At 38.0% G+C, this 17056-nt stretch overlaps 1 protein-coding gene across 1 annotated transcript; it reads left to right on the top strand.

The window, feature by feature from the left end:
* Positions 1-500: 500 nt before the first annotated feature.
* Positions 501-14286, top strand: LOC122664665 (nuclear matrix constituent protein 1-like). Its single transcript, XM_043860595.1, has 8 exons — positions 501-1119; positions 6597-6806; positions 7802-8055; positions 8200-8470; positions 8569-8652; positions 8814-10921; positions 13306-13522; positions 13686-14286. Exons 1-8 carry the CDS (start codon positions 793-795, stop codon positions 13971-13973), a joined length of 3759 nt encoding a protein of 1252 aa, XP_043716530.1. The 5' UTR covers positions 501-792; the 3' UTR covers positions 13974-14286.
* Positions 14287-17056: the final 2770 nt, after the last annotated feature.

The following is a 17056-nucleotide window of genomic DNA, read 5'->3' as shown; positions in this document are numbered from 1 at the left end:
GACAGCGAGTCTTATCCGCAACCACAAAAATACCCGATTGCCGCCCCGTTCCCGAGTAACGAAACAAATGTGTTAAAAAACAAAAAAAGGGGAAGCAAAAGTGTTTTTATAGTAATAATGCAGTCTCAGAATAACACCGTGGCATTACTGTATCGAATATTCCAATCCGATCTCAAAATCTAATTTATTTCCTAAACTACCCTCAATACTATCCCTAAAATCTTTCCATGCCCAGCAAAGCCTACCCACTAACCCACCCCACTCACTCATACCACCAACAATGCCAAAAAGGTCACTTTCGTCATCAAGAAGAAAGACAACTGAAGGTTGCACGTTCTAAACCGAAAGCTAAGCCAAGTGTAATGACACAAACACCCATAGCGAGACTATGCTTTTATCGTTTATTCAAGGGTATTTATGTACAATTATTACATAGAGCCGTTGTTGGACCGATAAAATGATAATAAAACTAAAGAACGCGAGTGATCCGCGCAAGGCAGCAAAAGAAAGGCTGCGGTCGTAGAAAAGCTGAGATTTCTCTAATTTGTGAGGCTTTCGGATTTTACCGCTCTGACTCGCCGGAATTTTGAGTTCCCGTTCGCGTCCGGCTTAGGGTTTCTGTATTTTCTGTTCTTCTCTATTTGAAATTAGGGCAAAGAAGGAGCAGAATCAGTGACAAGAGTAGGGTTAACTTGCTCCAACTAGGTTTTTTTTTTGTGTTTATAGTTCTTTGATGTTTGATTTCTTGCTTATGAGGGTTTCGTGAAGGCTGTCTTGGGTGAGAAATCTGCGATGTTTACGCCTCAGAAGAAGGCATGGTCGGGTTGGTCTCTCACGCCGCACAAGAATACTGGTGGTTCAATTACAAACCCTAGAAACGGCGGTGTAGCAGATGGAAGTGCTGCGAAGGGGAAGGCCGTTGCTTTTCTGGACGGGCCACCGCCTCCTGCTGCGTTGTTGAGTAACAATGGTCGGAAGACGTTGGATGAGAACGTCGCCGTTGGTGAAGACACGGAGGTCTGGCGGCGGTTTAGAGAAGCTGGGTTGTTAGATGAGGCATCGTTGGAGAGGAAAGACAAAGAAGCGATTATGGAGAAGGTTTCGAAGCTTGAAAACGAGGTTGGGGAAGAGTTCTGTTTCTCTGTTATTTATTTGATTGGAATTTTGTTTTTGTCACTTAGTTTTCCTTTTTCTTGATGTATTCCTGCAATTTTAGGCTATCTTAGATTTTTATTAGATTATCTAAGAAATATATTAGCCTTTCTTAAATTGGGTATTTCTTTCGTATATGTACGGTTTATTCCCATTTCGTTACTGAAAGCTTTTTTAAAATCCATTCTAGTATGTTTTAGATTAGAACTCTCTTTAATAGCCACAATTAGCATTCGAGGAGTATAATTTGGTTAATTTGAATCACTTCAACATAATTCTGAGGGCGAGGGTAATGGGATAAGTTCAGGTATAGATCAGTGTGTTCGCTAGGCAGCACCTTTCGTTTTTGGAGTAGGGAAGTAACTGGACTTGGTCTAAATTTGAGAATTTAGATGGGCTGAAAAATTCTCTTGGTTGGGTGCCCACTGCTCTAGTTTGTGGCGGATGGAGTTACTTGGTGTATACTTGGAGAGATTAGATGAGTTGAGTGTTCTCTCTCTCTCTCTCTCTCTCTCTCTCTTGGTTGGATGGTCACTGCTCTAGTGTGTGGTGGATAGAGTTACTTGGTCTATACTTGGAGATTTCAGATGGATTGAGTGTTCTTTTTCTTGGTTGGTTACTTGCTCCTCTAATTCTGTAGTGGATGGAGTTACTTGGTCAAAATTTGTAAGTTGAGATGGGCTTAGATTTCTATTTCTTGGTTGGGTACTAGTTTGTGACTGATAGGGTGCCATTCTTGTAAGAGTGCATGAAGTCAAAGGTGGTCTGAACAATGCTGACAAATTCTCTTTGTTGCTTCTAGCATTCTGCCCATAACATTCTTTCTACTTCAGGTGTTTATCTACTCGAGACATGGCAGCTATTGCTCTATGGGTGTGGTATTGATGATGCTGTTTTGTTTGTCTTCAATAATCTCTTGTTTGCCATCAATCTAGTGCTGATTTGCTGTAATTTTGATATCAAGTAAAAGTTTAAGTTCTTTCTCTCTCCTTTCATTAAAAGGAGGTTGAATGTTGTGTGCTTTCTTTATATCATGTTGTCATAGAGGTTCAGAATTTGAGTTTTTATTTTTTTTATATATTTTTGTAATAAATAAAATTTTCTGGTATGCTAATAGTTTCTTCTAGTTCTACTGTAAGCTATTTTTCCGTTTTTCCTTTCTATCATGTAAACAGTTCTTTTGACTCTTCAGTAGGCATCCTTCATTTCTCAGGTATTTGTTGAGATAAGTTCACCCTAAGGTTGGTGTCTTAGTCCTTGGAATTCTATTAGTGTTTAATTGACATGTTTATGTGATGTCTATATCTATCATTACAATGGAAAATGTAGGTGCTTTGGTCCAAGGTGTAAGATTTCGACAGGATAGGTCATTTCAACCCCTATCGAAATAGAAATATTTTGTTTAAATGGGAGAAATCAGTTGACATGGTCAAAATGGTTGAAATTTGATAAAATTTTGGGAAAGTGAGGGAAAGTAAGGGAAATACCAAGGATTTTGAAATGAGACTTCAGGGGATGCTATATAAGTTTAAATTCACATGTATGAATGATTAGATGTAATTAAAAAAAAAAAACACCCAAAGTGGTAGCTTATTTTCACGCTGGATTTCTAATGTACACATTCAAACATTACTCAAATCTAGTGAAAAAATTGAATCAAGATGATGAGTCTTAGGGACTTGCCTCTTTCTTGAAATTTCATCCCAAATATCTCTTTGCAGTTTTGTTGTGGGAGCTTAGATGAGTTTGGGGGAGGTTTGAATCTCTAGAGATTTGCAAGTTTGTGAACAGATTTGAATCATTTTAGTAATTGTGACTCATTTTTCAAATTTCGACAATTTTGCCAATTTCAAATAATTTTGTCTCGAGATTTGTATTTTATATAATTGAGTGTTATTTTGACCAAAATTATGACATTTTGATCATTTTGACAAAATATTGTATTCTTTGTGTTGTACATGTGATTTTGTTTTGAGGTCCATCGAAACCTAAATATTTCACCAAATGCCAACTATTCAATTGAAATTTTAAACATTGGTTTGATATTTGAAAATTACATATAGATTGTTCATACCATAGGCCTTCACAGAATGTATTTTGCAACATAAGTTTACATTTTTTGTTGCAATACTTGTTAAAATATCGTATTGAATAGAAGCTCCTTTCCATAAGGCGTCGTACAAGTTCATACCGTCCTGCACTATGTGCTCCTAGAATATGAAGTGGTTTTGGAAGAACAATTTGATTTATTTTTTTATATATTAATAACAGTAGTTATCTTTTAGATGGACCTGATTTCTTGCATATCCGTTAGCTGATCTTTTTTGTCATCACTGGCATATTGTAATTAGTATCTTATAATTTGTAAAGCCATCCAGATTATATTATTTATTTATTTTTGAGTGTCACTGTGAATTTCAGCATGTGAGAAAAGTGAGCTTGTGAATTACAAGCTTGATCCCAAAAGGTGCCCATATGCTGAACAATAGTCGAACCACTACAATCGGCGTGACTCTCCCTGGAATAATCTGATGTAAACTGGGTTGAGAAGACCTAATTAATATTTGATGTACACTAAATATTAATTTACACCCAAACTGGGATAGATGAACAGTAACCTTGAATAAACTGGCATTAATTAATTAATTATACAAAATTGAAGAAGCATGAAATCCATGGTTGTCATGATACTATAGTGAGTCGCAGATTCACAGCAGTGGACTGCCACCTTGCCAAGGTCCGCCACTGCGTGCGTAATATCCCAGGGAATGTTCTCCAGGTATTCATCTTGTGAATAATGTCGGGTTTTAAATGTCAAAATATAGAAATTTGGGGGGTGGTGGTGGTTATGAGTGAGATTATAGAACTTGTAAAGATAGAATTGATAAAATAATTGAAACAAATAACATATTAACTTATAATTGGTGAATAACATATTATCATCAGCTGTCACAAACATTGATTACAAACATAGAAAAGCTAACTGAACAAGTATAAAGGACCAGGCTTGGACTAATCGACATTTCCAACTAGGAGTAAGCTCCAAAACCCTTCTTTCCCAATTTATAATATGACCTATCGTGATAGATCTGAATGTCCAGTGATTGCCTAGAAAGTTAGTCCATTTCCTTATCAATCAAATCCTGAACTTCGACTGGCAAACAGTTGCTAATCTACTTGAAAACTCTGAATCTCACACTTTCTAATGCCCTTTTTGTAATTCAAAACCCAAGCAATCCCTGGACCAGACACTACTGCACCAAGAGGCAATTATGTGATTCTTGCTTTAGAGACGGGTTTTAATACACTGGACCTGACACATAAAGGTTCATTTCCACCTTATACTCCCAAACTTAATTATTTCCCCATTAGCCACATCATAATGAATCCATTCAACCTCCAACCCCCTCCAAAAAAAGGGATGAATGCTTCAAATGATTTTGCTGGGGCATCCAATCTGTTACCATCCTATCGTCCTTGGTGGCTTGATTTTGTGCCAAATTGATTTTTTTTCATTGGGGTATCTCTACAACTGTTTAGCCAGAAGAGTAACATTCTGCTGAATGATACATTCATCCAAACCCAACTCCCAACTCCGTCCCAGTTCATAAGTTTGTCTCCCCTCTCCCTGGTAATGTATTCCTAGGTGGCAAGGATACCAGCTAGGAGCCAAGCAACAGGATCTGCTATGAACAGGCAGTCTTATTGGGGCAGAATATGGTTTTAGGTCAAAATTAGGGTTAGGGTTAGGGTTTGAGGGGTTGGTTATGTTAGGCAGGTGTAGGGGAGTCTATTAGTGAAGGTTATGTTAAGTTCTGATGGAGGAATGCATGCTGGGATGAATTGGCAGCAAGTTAGGTTTAGGGTTTTGAAAGGTGGAAGATGATGGAATCTAGAGTTTATAATAACAGGAAATCAAGTGGTTGAATGGGCTTAATATTTAGGTTGAGTGTGGGTGGGATGGAAGGGAACATATGCTGAAAGTTGCAGCTAAATCAGATGGTTAAATCTGGAGTTATGGAGGTTTTCTAGTAGAGATAGGAGAAGGGTAAAAGTGTAATTTCAGACAATTGGCTGGCTGGATGGTAATGAAATTTGGATCAAGTCTCTCTTTGGGTTTGAGGAAGATTCGATCAAAATGTTAGGAGGTTCTAACGGTTAGATTTGACTGGGCAGAATTCTCGCGAAAATCACCTTGCATGTGACCTTCTAGAAGGGAAGAAGAATAGTTGCAGGTTTTAAGTTATGGGAAAATTAAAAACAGAAGGGGGGAAAACTAGAGCTGTGGCTGTTGAGGATTAGAAGAATAATGGAGGGGATGAGGATCACTTCTAACTTACTGTTGTTACAGAAACTCTCTGGCAGCAGCTTGTTTGACTGTAGATCTTGAATCTTGAATAAAAATTGAATCTTTAAGTAGAACTTGAAGGTGATCTTCAAAGAACTTGAAGGAGAGCTTGAACGAACCACCCGGGCTTCACACCGCAAGGTGTCGATTGGATCAAATACCAATCCCACCAGCCTTGATCAAACACAAGACAAAAATCTTCATTGGAGAAGAAGAGTAGGAAAAAGATTTTCATTAATGTCAAAATTCGTGTTCAATACGTTGCGTCCTTACGACCTTATATAAAAGACTCAAAATTAGACTCCTACACTAAAAAGTAAAGGCCTAACCCAATCCTTAAACTATTAGGTAACTTAAATTGACTAGGAAACTGAAATAGACTCCAAATAGAGTCCTACCCCAGCCCAACTAAACAATTAACAGAAAAACTACCAAAATCACTTAAATTGAACCACTGGTTCAAACCAGCTTTGGACCGGTTCAATTTAAAACACTAAAAACATGAAAATAAAACTAAGTATAGGACTAAAACATCAAATCCCATATGCAACCTAATTATTCATATTTTAGGCCCATTAAAGTGGTCTATTACATAGAAGGCGTAACCCAATACTTAACCTATTAGGTAACTTAAATTGACTAGGAAACTAAAATAAACTCAAAATAGAGTCCTAACCAAGCCCAACTAAACAATTAAAAAAAACTACCAAAATCACTTAAATTGAACCACTGGTTCAAACCAGCTTTGGACCGGTTCAATTTGAAACACTAAAAGCATGAAAATAGAACTGACTATAGGACTAAAACATCAAATCCCGTATGCAACCTAATTATCCATATTTTAGGCCCATTAAAGTGGCCTATTACATAGAAAACCGATGGGATCAAAGGCCCAACATGTCCATAACCCAACCCTAGACTTATTTCTAGGGAAAGAAGCCCAATTTGGTGATAAATCTGCATCAACCCGGCTCTCACTTGGATTGTTGTTTCTATAATTTTATTCCCAAATAGTATTCAGTCATTTATTCAAATTTCGTTTCTTAGCCTGAATCTTATGTTTTCTTTTTATCTGACCGACTGATTTTGTTTGCAGCTTTTCGAATACCAGTATAATATGGGGCTGCTTCTGATCGAAAAGAAGGAATGGACGTCAAAGTATGAAGAAATCAGGCAAGCATTAGCAGAAGCACAGGAGAGCCTCAAAAGGGAACAAGCAGCTCACTTGATGGCAATATCTGAAGTAGAGAAGCGAGAGGAAAATTTAAGGAAGGCCTTGGGTGTTGAGAAGCAGTGTGTGGCTGATGTATGATATCTAGCCGTTGTTCTGCTTTTCCTTCATGTCTTGGTTTCCACTAGGTGTTGAAATTTTTATCTTAGATGGATAGTATAGTGGATCTTGTACAGCCTTCTTAATTACTCTCTCATGTTGTTTGATCATATGAGGTAATAGAAGATTTTACTTGTTTTTATACAGTTACCTAGACATACTGTTCTTCATTTGATTAGATATTGGTAATGATATCTTCAACTTCCCTTTGCCAATAACTTTGTAAAATGTGATCTATCAAAAACCTAAAAAGGAAAAAAAAGGACTTTGTACAATGTTTGTATTTTTTTTTGCTGCCATTGGAGACATGTCTAGATATGGATGAACTGCAAGCGAATACTTCACAATGTTAAAATTTCCAAAGTCTTAGACCTTATAAATCGATGTTTTATGAAATTTAAATATTAATCGTTTTCCAGTATGCCTCCTGCCAAAAGTTTTTTCAAAAAGAGATCTATTATAAATATTCTCTCTTATTTTATATTTTTTTGAGGGGGTTGGGAAGGGGGGAAAGTTGTAGTCCAAACTCATAAGTCTGGTCTTCTATATTGTATGTTGTTGCTTGGATTGGTTAAAAAAATGATGACCTGATTGTTTGCTGTTTCCTGTTTCCTGGATTGGTTTAAAAAAAAAAGAGAGATTCGTCTGTTAGATGATCCTAACTGTTGAACTGTGGGCTTTCATTTGGATGGGAGTGCATTCTTGTGGATGGCCCAACATATGATGGTGAGATTTGTATTCGATGTCTTACATGTATAATCTCATGAGAAGGAAAAAGAATCCATGCTGCTGGTCCAGAACAGTCTGTCCCCCTTCTGTGGCTCCATAATAAATTTCTATCCTTTAAACATGCAAGTATATTCTCTGTTTCTTGAAAAGTTGTCATTGCTGTTGAGTAATTGTAGTATCTATTCAACAGCCTTCCCCTGTCATGTGTTTTCCTGATTTGCTGAGGTTTTTGACTGCTGCAGCTTGAGAAGGCCTTGCGCGATATGCGTGCTGAATATGCAGAAATCAAGTTTACATCCAATACAAAGCTGGCTGAGGCCAACTCTTTAGTTGCTAACATTGAAGAGAAATCTTTGGAGGTGGAAGCAAAGCTTCATGCTGCAGATGCCAAGCTAGCTGAGGCAAGTCGAAAGAGTTCCGAGATGGAGAGGAAGTTGCAAGAACTGGAGGCTCGTGAAAGTGTGCTTAGAAGGGAACGCCTATCATTGAATGCAGAGTAAACTCCAGCCTACCAGTCTTTTTCATTTTGTTTCTTTTGCTGTACTTTTTATTTTTTTTAATTTATAATCATTGTAATTTCTTATTTACTGCATTTGTTGTTTCTGATTTTTAACTTGCAAACCTTGTTCCATTTTCTCAGGCGAGAAGCACATGAGGCTGCTTTCTCTAAACAAAGGGAAGATCTGCGGGAGTGGGAAAGAAAACTACAGGAGGGTGAAGAGAGGCTTTGTGAGGGTAGGAGGATCGTGAACCAGAGAGAGGAGAGGGCAAATGAGAATAACAGAGCTTTAAAGCAAAAGCAGGAGGAGCTCGAAGAGGCAGAGAAAAAGATCGAGATAACTAACTTGTCTTTGCAAAAGAAAGAGGAAGATATAAATGTTAGAATCTCAAATCTTGCTGTTAAAGAGGAGGCAAGTTTCTCATATTTTCGTAGTAGTTGCCTTTTTTTTTTTTTTTGCTGTAAATGGTTTTGTGTTTTATTCATTTCATTTTGTTAACTTGTGCACAGGAAGCTGATGCTTTGAAGAGGAATCTAGAAGCAAAAGAGAAGGAACTAATAGCACTTGAAGAAAAACTCAATGCCAGAGAAAGAGTGAGTCCTTCATTATTTGTTGGAACTATTAGCTGTAAATGATTTTGTGTTCAACGGACTTTACCATGTTCTGAGTCTTTAATTAGAGTCTCATTTCTTTTTTCCTTAAAATTCTGGTATCCTATTTATGGTGTCTGAAGTTTTCTATTGGATTCCTACAGATGGAGATCCAGAAGCTCATTGATGAGCATAATGCCGTATTGGATGTCAAAAAGCAGGAGTTTGAATTGGAATTGGATGAAAAGAGGAAATCCCTGGACGAGGAGTTGAAAAACAAGGTTGTTGAAGTGGAGCAGAGGGAAGTTGAACTTAATCACACCGCTGAAAAAATTGGAAAAAGGGAGCAGCAGTTGGAAAAGAAGTTGGAGAAAAATAAAGAGAAAGAAAAAGACCTTGAATCAAAATGGAAAGCCTTGAAGGAGAAGGAAAAGTCTTTCAAAGCTGAACAGAAGAGCTTAGAGAAGGAGAAGAAGCAAATGCTTGCAGACATAGAGAACTTGCAGGCTCTCAAGGACAACCTTGAGAAGTTAAAGGCTGAGGTTGAGGAGCAACAACTGAAGTTACAAGAAGAGAGGGAAAAATTCAAATTAACTGAAGAAGAGAGAGAGGAACATTTTCGCCTGCAGTCAGAACTTAAACAGGAGATAGAGAAGGCCAGACTTCAGAAGGAACTCCTAATGAAGGAAGTCGATGATCTGAAGCAGGAAAGGGAGAATTTTGAGAGAGAGTGGGAAGTATTGGATGAGAAGAGGGCTGAAGTTACAAAAGGGCTAAAAGAGGTCACTGAGGAGAAGGAGAAGTTTGAAAGACTAAAACATTCTGAAGAGGAAAGGTTGGGCAATGAAAAGCTAGCTATGCAGGATTATATTCAGAGAGAGAAGGAAGCTCTTGCACTGGAAAGAGAATCATTCGAAGCTAGCAAGAAGCATGAAGAATCACAAATTTCAGAGAGGGGCCGAAGTGAACATGATCAACTGCTTCGTGATTATGAGCTGCGGAAAAGAGAGCTTGAAGCTGTTTTACAGAGTAGGCAGGAAGAAATGGAGAAAGACCTGAAGGAAAGAGAGAGGGAATTTGAAGATAAGAGAGAGAAAGAATTGACTAATATTAATTTTTTGAGGGAAGTAGCTCAAAGAGAAATGGAAGAAATGAAGCTGGAGAGGCAAAGGATTGAGAAGGAGCTGCAGGAAATTGCTGCAAGTAAAAAGCACCTCGAAGGTCACCAAGTTGAAATTGGGAAAGACATTGATGCCCTTGTTCTCCTCAGTGGGAAGCTAAAGGAACAAAGGGAGCAGCTTGCCAAGGAGAGAGATCATTTCTTAGCATTTGTGGAGAAACACAAGAGCTGCAAGAATTGTGAAGATATTACCACTGAATATTTGCTGTCTGATTTCCAATCCCTTCCTGAAGTGGAGAATGTAGAGGTCCTTCCCCTACCAAGATTGGCTGAAGATTATTTGAAAGAGAGTTTGCGGGGCAATCTGGTTGCTTCTGAGAGGAGAAATGTTGAATCAACTCCTGGTGCAACAGGTTCAGGTTCCCCTTCTTCTGGTGGGCGGATGTCTTGGCTTCGGCAATGCACCTCGAAGATATTCAAGTTGTCCCCAGTTAAAAAGACGGAACCAACTGCTGCTCCTACTTCGGCAGAGAAATACCCTCTAGGTGCTGTAGAAGTTATTGCAGAAGGAACATCAAAAGGATTATTTAGTGTTGAAGATGAGCCAGAACCATCATTTGCAGTACCAAGTGAGAGAATCCAATCAGAGCATAGAATCAGAGAGGAGGAAACTGCCCCCTGTCTGTCTTTTAATGAGCCGAGTTATATGGACAGTGAGGCACAAGAAATTGCAGAAGATTCCCAGCATTCAGAGTTCAAGGGTGGTCAACGCAAACCTGGCAGGAGACGCAAACCTGGAGTTCATAGAACTCGCTCTGTGAAAGCAGTTGTTGAGGATGCAAAGTTCATTCTTGGGGAAAACTCACAAGAAAACAAAAATGAGCAACAAAATGGGAATGCTGTAGACTCATCATGTATCAATGACGAAATCCGTGGAGATTCTGGTCCTGCAGATAAAGAAGTTACAAGTATCGGAAGGAAGCGAAACCATGCCCAGGCCTCCAGAACCACATTGAGTGAGCAGGATGCCGATGACAGCGAGGTGCGTTCTGACAGTGTCACAGCTGGAAGGGGCAGGAAAAGGCGGCAAACTGTTGTGTCGGATATGCAACGTCCTGCTGAAAAACGATACAACCTGAGGCGACCTAAAAGGTAAGACCTCATCTTCTACCTTAGTAGTAACATGTAAACGACCTCCATAGATGGTGTGAACTTGATCTCGGAAAGTGGAACATCTGCTCATTTACCAGGGTTTCCATTTCATAGACACCTGTAGAGTTGACTGTAAACCTTTTATATTTTTTTGGGTAAATGGCACCTAGGGTACCTAACGTTTTGACAAATTGAAAATTTGATACCCAATGTTTCATATATTTTGTTTGGAATACCTAAATCAGTTTATAATTAATCAGTTACTCAATTTTTTTTTCTACTTCCAATTTTACCTTTATAAATATTTTTTTATATTTTAATATAAAATGTAAAAACCTTGCGGGACCTACAGTCCTACATACCGTCCCTCTTTTTTAATTCTTCTTCTTCTTCTTCTCTTCCTCCTCCTACAACCCCACCGGCCCCACCCCTGCAACAATCCAATCCCACGTGCCCCTAACCCCTGCTGCAACCCGACCCACCACCATCACGCCCCACCCTGCTTCCTTCTCAAGCATCTCAGCTGTGACGACTTCGGCTGTTGTTTCTCCTCCAAATTGCCGCCAACTCCAACAACGTCTAAGTGGTGAGGGTAATCCTCGAAAACCAACCAACAGAAGCAAGAACTACAGAGAAGACACCACTGCACTCCACATTGCGACACTGCATAATAATGCTGATGTGATTATGTATTGGATTGGAGCAAGAAATTAGATGAAACAGAGAAGCAGACTAAATCAAATGAACGGCGAAGTTAAAGAACAGAGCGTAGTTATCAAGGCGACGCCATAACGATGCCAAGGCATCCAGGCTCCTTGGTCGCCTTGGACGCCTTGGCACCATGGCGGGCGCCTTGCCGCCATTGCTGTGTTGCCTTGATTTTTTACCCTCTAAAACACCATGGACGCCTTCCCGCCTTGATAACTATGGAACAGAGATGGGAACACGAAGCTGTTCTTGGCCATCACCGTGAGGTGATTGAGGTGTTGATGGAGAAGGGAAAAGACACTTGCAGTGGGTATCCTCACCACTCATCTCTGTTTGAGATTCTGGGAGTCGCTCCATCTCCACTTCTACTATTTTGATTCCCCACCTCATCCCATCACTCCCACTTCTACTATTTTTCTCAGTTTAATAGAAATGATTTCTTAGTGAAAAAAAAAAAAAACTCCCTTGTTCCGTCCCAACCCCATCTCTCCTGTACCACCCCCACCCCCACTTCTACTATTTTTCTTACTTACAACATCACTCCCTTGTACTGCCCCTCCCCCATCTCTCCTGTACTACCCCACTCCCTTCTCCCCTTACTATTATGAGCCATTTATTTGAGGTGGTAAGTTTTCCCATTAGTTTCTGTTACGCTTTAACATTTCCGTTTGAAAGAACATGATACAAGTCTTCTCAACATGCCTGCTCTTTCCACTGTTGAAGAGACATGAGTACCATAGATTGTATGATCTTGTGGTACATGAGAACATCATCTCAAAAAATAGAAACATATCCGACATTTCTGATTGACTAATTTTTAGGATTAAAAATGTTTCTAAGAACAACATGGCAGCTCATATATAATTTTTATAGCTATTGAACCACCACATGACAACAATTTAAGTTTCATCCTTCCTGTGTCAAAAAGCAACACATGGCATTGTTGCATACAAGAGAGGATGTTTATTATTGTTTATGCTTGTTTTGAACAGAATCTCTTTCTCCACACTTCTTTCTCTTTTTTCTATCCAAATCTGAGCAAACTCAAATGATTATGTGGTATGGGTTGATGCTGTAGTATGTCTGTTTCGCATGAAGAATGGTTCACTCTCCATTAGGAAAGTAAGAGATAAATTAAATGACTAATATATGCATCCAAACAGAATCAAGGATAGCTAAGTTAACAAAATATGGGCGGTGGGGAAGAAGATTAGTAGAAGTGGGGGCGGTATAGGAGAGATGGGGGTCGGGGAAGAAAAATAGTAGAGGTGTGAGATGGGGGCGGTGGGGAAGAAGAGTAGTAGAGATGGGAGATGGGAGGTTGGGGGAAGAATCGTTGGGGTGGGAGATGGGGTTCAAAGAATGATGGATGAGGAGTTGCAGAACGGAGATGGAAGATGAATCGTTTATTGGTTTACGGAAGAAGAATAGATAGGATATATTGAGGGTAAAATTAGAAATTAAAAAAAACTATTAATTTGGTTAATGTCATCTTGGTTTAGGTATCCCAAACACAATATGTGAAACGTTAGGCACCTTTATTGCAATTTCAACAAACGTTAGGTACCTTGGATGCCATTTACCCTGATTATATTTAAGAAGATACTATGCAATTTTGACTTTTGGTTTTCACCAGGATTTTCTTCTCATTCATAAATTTGGTTTACTGTTGTCAGAGCTGCAGCAGCAGTGCAGGCGTTGCCTGCTCCGACAAAGGAACAGCAAGCAGCAGCTGGTGATGGCAAGTTTACTGGAGAAGCTTCTAAACCGGAAGCTAATATTGCCACTGCAGAGGGAGTTGCTGGTGAAAATGGAAAACATGCACATTTGGAGTTGGTGTCTGTAAAAAGTGTTGTGGAAGTTCATGAGTTCTCATCAGAAAGGATTGTTAGGGTATTCTCTCTCTGTCTCTCAAAGTGTGTGTTTTGGGGTTGATTATGTGTATGGTAGTTTATTGGCTTCTTTTCAGATTTTGTGGATAGGTCCTTCCATGGATTTATTTTCGTGTTTGTGAAGATGTGTTAAAGATATGATGTTCTCTGGTTTTTGTAAACAGTTTGAAAGAGCAGAAGAAAATGATGACAACAATGGTGCGGCGAAGTCTGATGGAAATGTGGAGCTGAGCGAGGAAGTAAATGGCACACCAGAAGGAGCTGCTGTGGAGGAGTATGCTGATGAAGATGGATATGGAAGTGAAGCTGCTGCTGCTGCTGCTGCTGCTGGGGTAGGGGAGGATGAAGAGGAGTATGGGGAAGAAGATGGTGAGGATGAAAATGAGGAGTCCGAACAACATCCTGGTGAGGTTTCCATAGGGAAGAAGCTCTGGCATTTCTTAACCACGTGATCATATATTTTTAGTGGTTCTGTTGTTAGGATCTCTCTACGTTTCTTTCAGAGGTCGTCTGTGTATTAACATTAACATAGTGTAATTTTCCTTCTGGGTATTTTTCCCCTCCTCTTAATTTGGAGGGAAGGGTAAGTTTTTTTTTTTTTTTTTTTTTTTTTTTGGGTGTGTTACTGTTTCTCTGATTAGGATGTTTGGTTGTCATATTTGGTCAAACAGTTGATTGGATGATTTGATGTATTTTAAGTTGTCGGCCGATTTTTAGGCTGGGACGGGGGTCAGTCCATTGTCAAAATATATTTGTCTGTTTCAACCATTTTAACTTTTTCCTCCTCTTTTTTTCTTCATGAAAGTAGAGAGTATCTGTGTCTCAATGTCTTCCTTGGAGAGTGGAGACTGGGAGTGATACCTTTCAAAATGTTTTCTTGCGTGTATCGAGGTCAGATTTGGACCATTTGGTATGATTTTTATTTTAATTTTATATTGATTTCAGCAAATAGAATTTGTTCATTTTTTGTTTGTATCACTATGAAATATTTAAAAAATAAAAAATCTATTTGGTAGTTTAATTTTTGAGAATAGATTTTCTATATATTTCTTTGGGAAGGATGGTGGTGGCAGGATAGACGGGTAATGGCAGTAGTGGTGGTGGTAATGTTGGGGGTGGGGTGATGGTGGTGAGAAACCATTAGGAGAAGGATGGTGGTTTATTTTTTCAACGTGAAATTATATCATGTGTTCATTAAAGAGCAAGATTGAAATCAAATAAAATTTTTTCAACGTGAAATTATATCATGTGTTCATTAAAGAGCAAGATTGAAATCAAATAAAATAGAAATTCTGAAACAGCTTCTCAGCTATTTCAGATTTTATATTTCATTTAATTTCTATTATATTGATATAAAGTGTAAAAATCAAACTAGATGATTTCTGAAATAGAAATAATACTAAATCATCCCTGAGTTTTTATTTTTTAAATTTAGGTGGAGAGTTGGGGTAAATGTTATTTCATCGGATGGGTATGCTACTGGGCGGTAAATCTGTTTCTCTCGCATCCTCCTTGTAAATTTAGTGAATATATTTACCCGGAATCAGTATAAAGAATCTCTAGAAATATAATCCAATCTTGATTTTTGATATATGGTTGGTTCCCTGGTGGTCTGGCCCCAAAAAAGAACAACCAATCAAATTTCTGTACTACCACCCCCCCCCCCCCCCCCCCCCACCAAAAAAAAAAAATAAAAAAATTCTGTACAAAGTTGGTACTGTTATTGCAAGGGTGTCAATTTAGGACTATAACCAAGAATCGGATCAGAATTCAGAACTGATCCATCAGTTAACTTGTTGGTTTGGTTCTGGACCTAACTTTTGGAATCAATTAGCCTTTTGATCTGGGTCGGTTCTAATTTGAATTCTCCCAATAGTTTTAGAACCGATAAACCAGTTAAAAACTGTTGGAATTGGAACTGGAATTGTTAAACGAGTAGATATTGTGCAAGAACCATGGATTTAGAGTCGGATTTGTTTCTGTTGGAGCTTCAAATAGAATAGTGACAATTATGATTGTAGGGGTGATCCAATAGGTTATGGAGTATTGTTAATATATCCAGATACAACGATCACAACAGTTGAAAAGTACAATACATATGCTTTTATCCAATTGTATATCTAAAATACTAAGAGTGTCAAAATGGAATCAGAACCGAATGCTTATGATTGAATCAAAATGCATTACAGAAAAATGATCCGATTTTGATTTCGTTTTTCAGCAATGCATCAATTGGGTTAATTAATAAAATAAGATAGTGATTAATTTATTAAACAATGATTGTTGCATCATACTAGAAACATAAAATAAGTAAAATGTCTTGGGACTAAGTAAGTATATGATATAAAATTGATTAACAAAAACCTACTTGGAAATTAAAGAATTAGTTTGTTTATCATGTGAGAGTGAAAATGAAAAAAAAAAAAAAAAAAAAAAATAAAGGGAGGGAAAACAAGGAACAAGAAAGAAGAAAGATAGGTGTAGATGTGATGATTTTTTTAATCACAAATAGGAGGGGTGCAGGAGACTAGGAGCAAATGGGGAAATATACAGAAATATATAAGGTTTGAAAAGCTGAGGTTGTCTTCATTACTGTTTCTCAAAATCGGCAGTTCAAACCGGGTAGTGAAAATCAAATAGAAAATGGTATAGTGATACCAAATGTAAAACAATTCAGATTTTGGTCGATTTCTATCTAGTTCGTTTTTTTATTTCAACTTGTCAAACTGTAAACCACACTAGATCGTGACTAGTTGGCCTCGTCTCAATCCTAAGTTGTTGATGTTGTTGAGACTCATGGTGTTCCACATAGAAATTTTAGACTCTCACTTTTGAGGGAGAAAGCGATTTTGATGGTCGTTGCAGAATTTTTCACAAGGAAAAGAAAGTAGGAACTCACTAGTATTTTTACTAGCAATAAGCATCCGGAAATAGAATTTAAAATAATCGAAGGACAATCATAGCAACTGTATCCAACCTACTATGTAGCTCTAGTAGCTGAAGCGAAAGTGGAGCGAACCAGACCAAATAACCAAAATCGAACTGATTGGACCTTTATCAAACACCCTTTTCTTCTTCACATTGATGTGAGAAATTTGATTTTCTTTATGAATGATTATTTAATTATTTGAATACTTAAAAATATATAGTTTGTTATTTGTATTCTTAATTAAGATTTTATTTTTGAATTTTAGACATTAATTATAATAGTGTCTAAAACTGAATAAGAACTAGAATCGGCCACCCATTAATATAGTCTAGATCTCAAATATGAAATCAATTAGCTTATTGATCCAGTTCTGATCCTGTTTACTTAAGGTTGGAACCGTTAAGAAATCAAATCGATTGCCTAGGACCGGACCAATTTGCACCTCTAATGAAGTATTAATAGTTTCCTTAAAGCAAGTAATACAAGGAAATCATGGTTGTAATCAGGGATATTTGTTGAGGATTTTTGAGGGACGAAAAGAGGAAGAATGATAATGCTTTTTAGATCGGGTTTTACCAGTAATTGAAAGAGAAAAATGACACACTT

This window comes from Telopea speciosissima, chromosome 6 (genome assembly GCF_018873765.1).
Source record: "Telopea speciosissima isolate NSW1024214 ecotype Mountain lineage chromosome 6, Tspe_v1, whole genome shotgun sequence".
Classification (NCBI taxonomy): Eukaryota; Viridiplantae; Streptophyta; class Magnoliopsida; order Proteales; family Proteaceae; genus Telopea; species Telopea speciosissima.
This window is presented reverse-complemented; position numbering and strand designations above follow the sequence as displayed.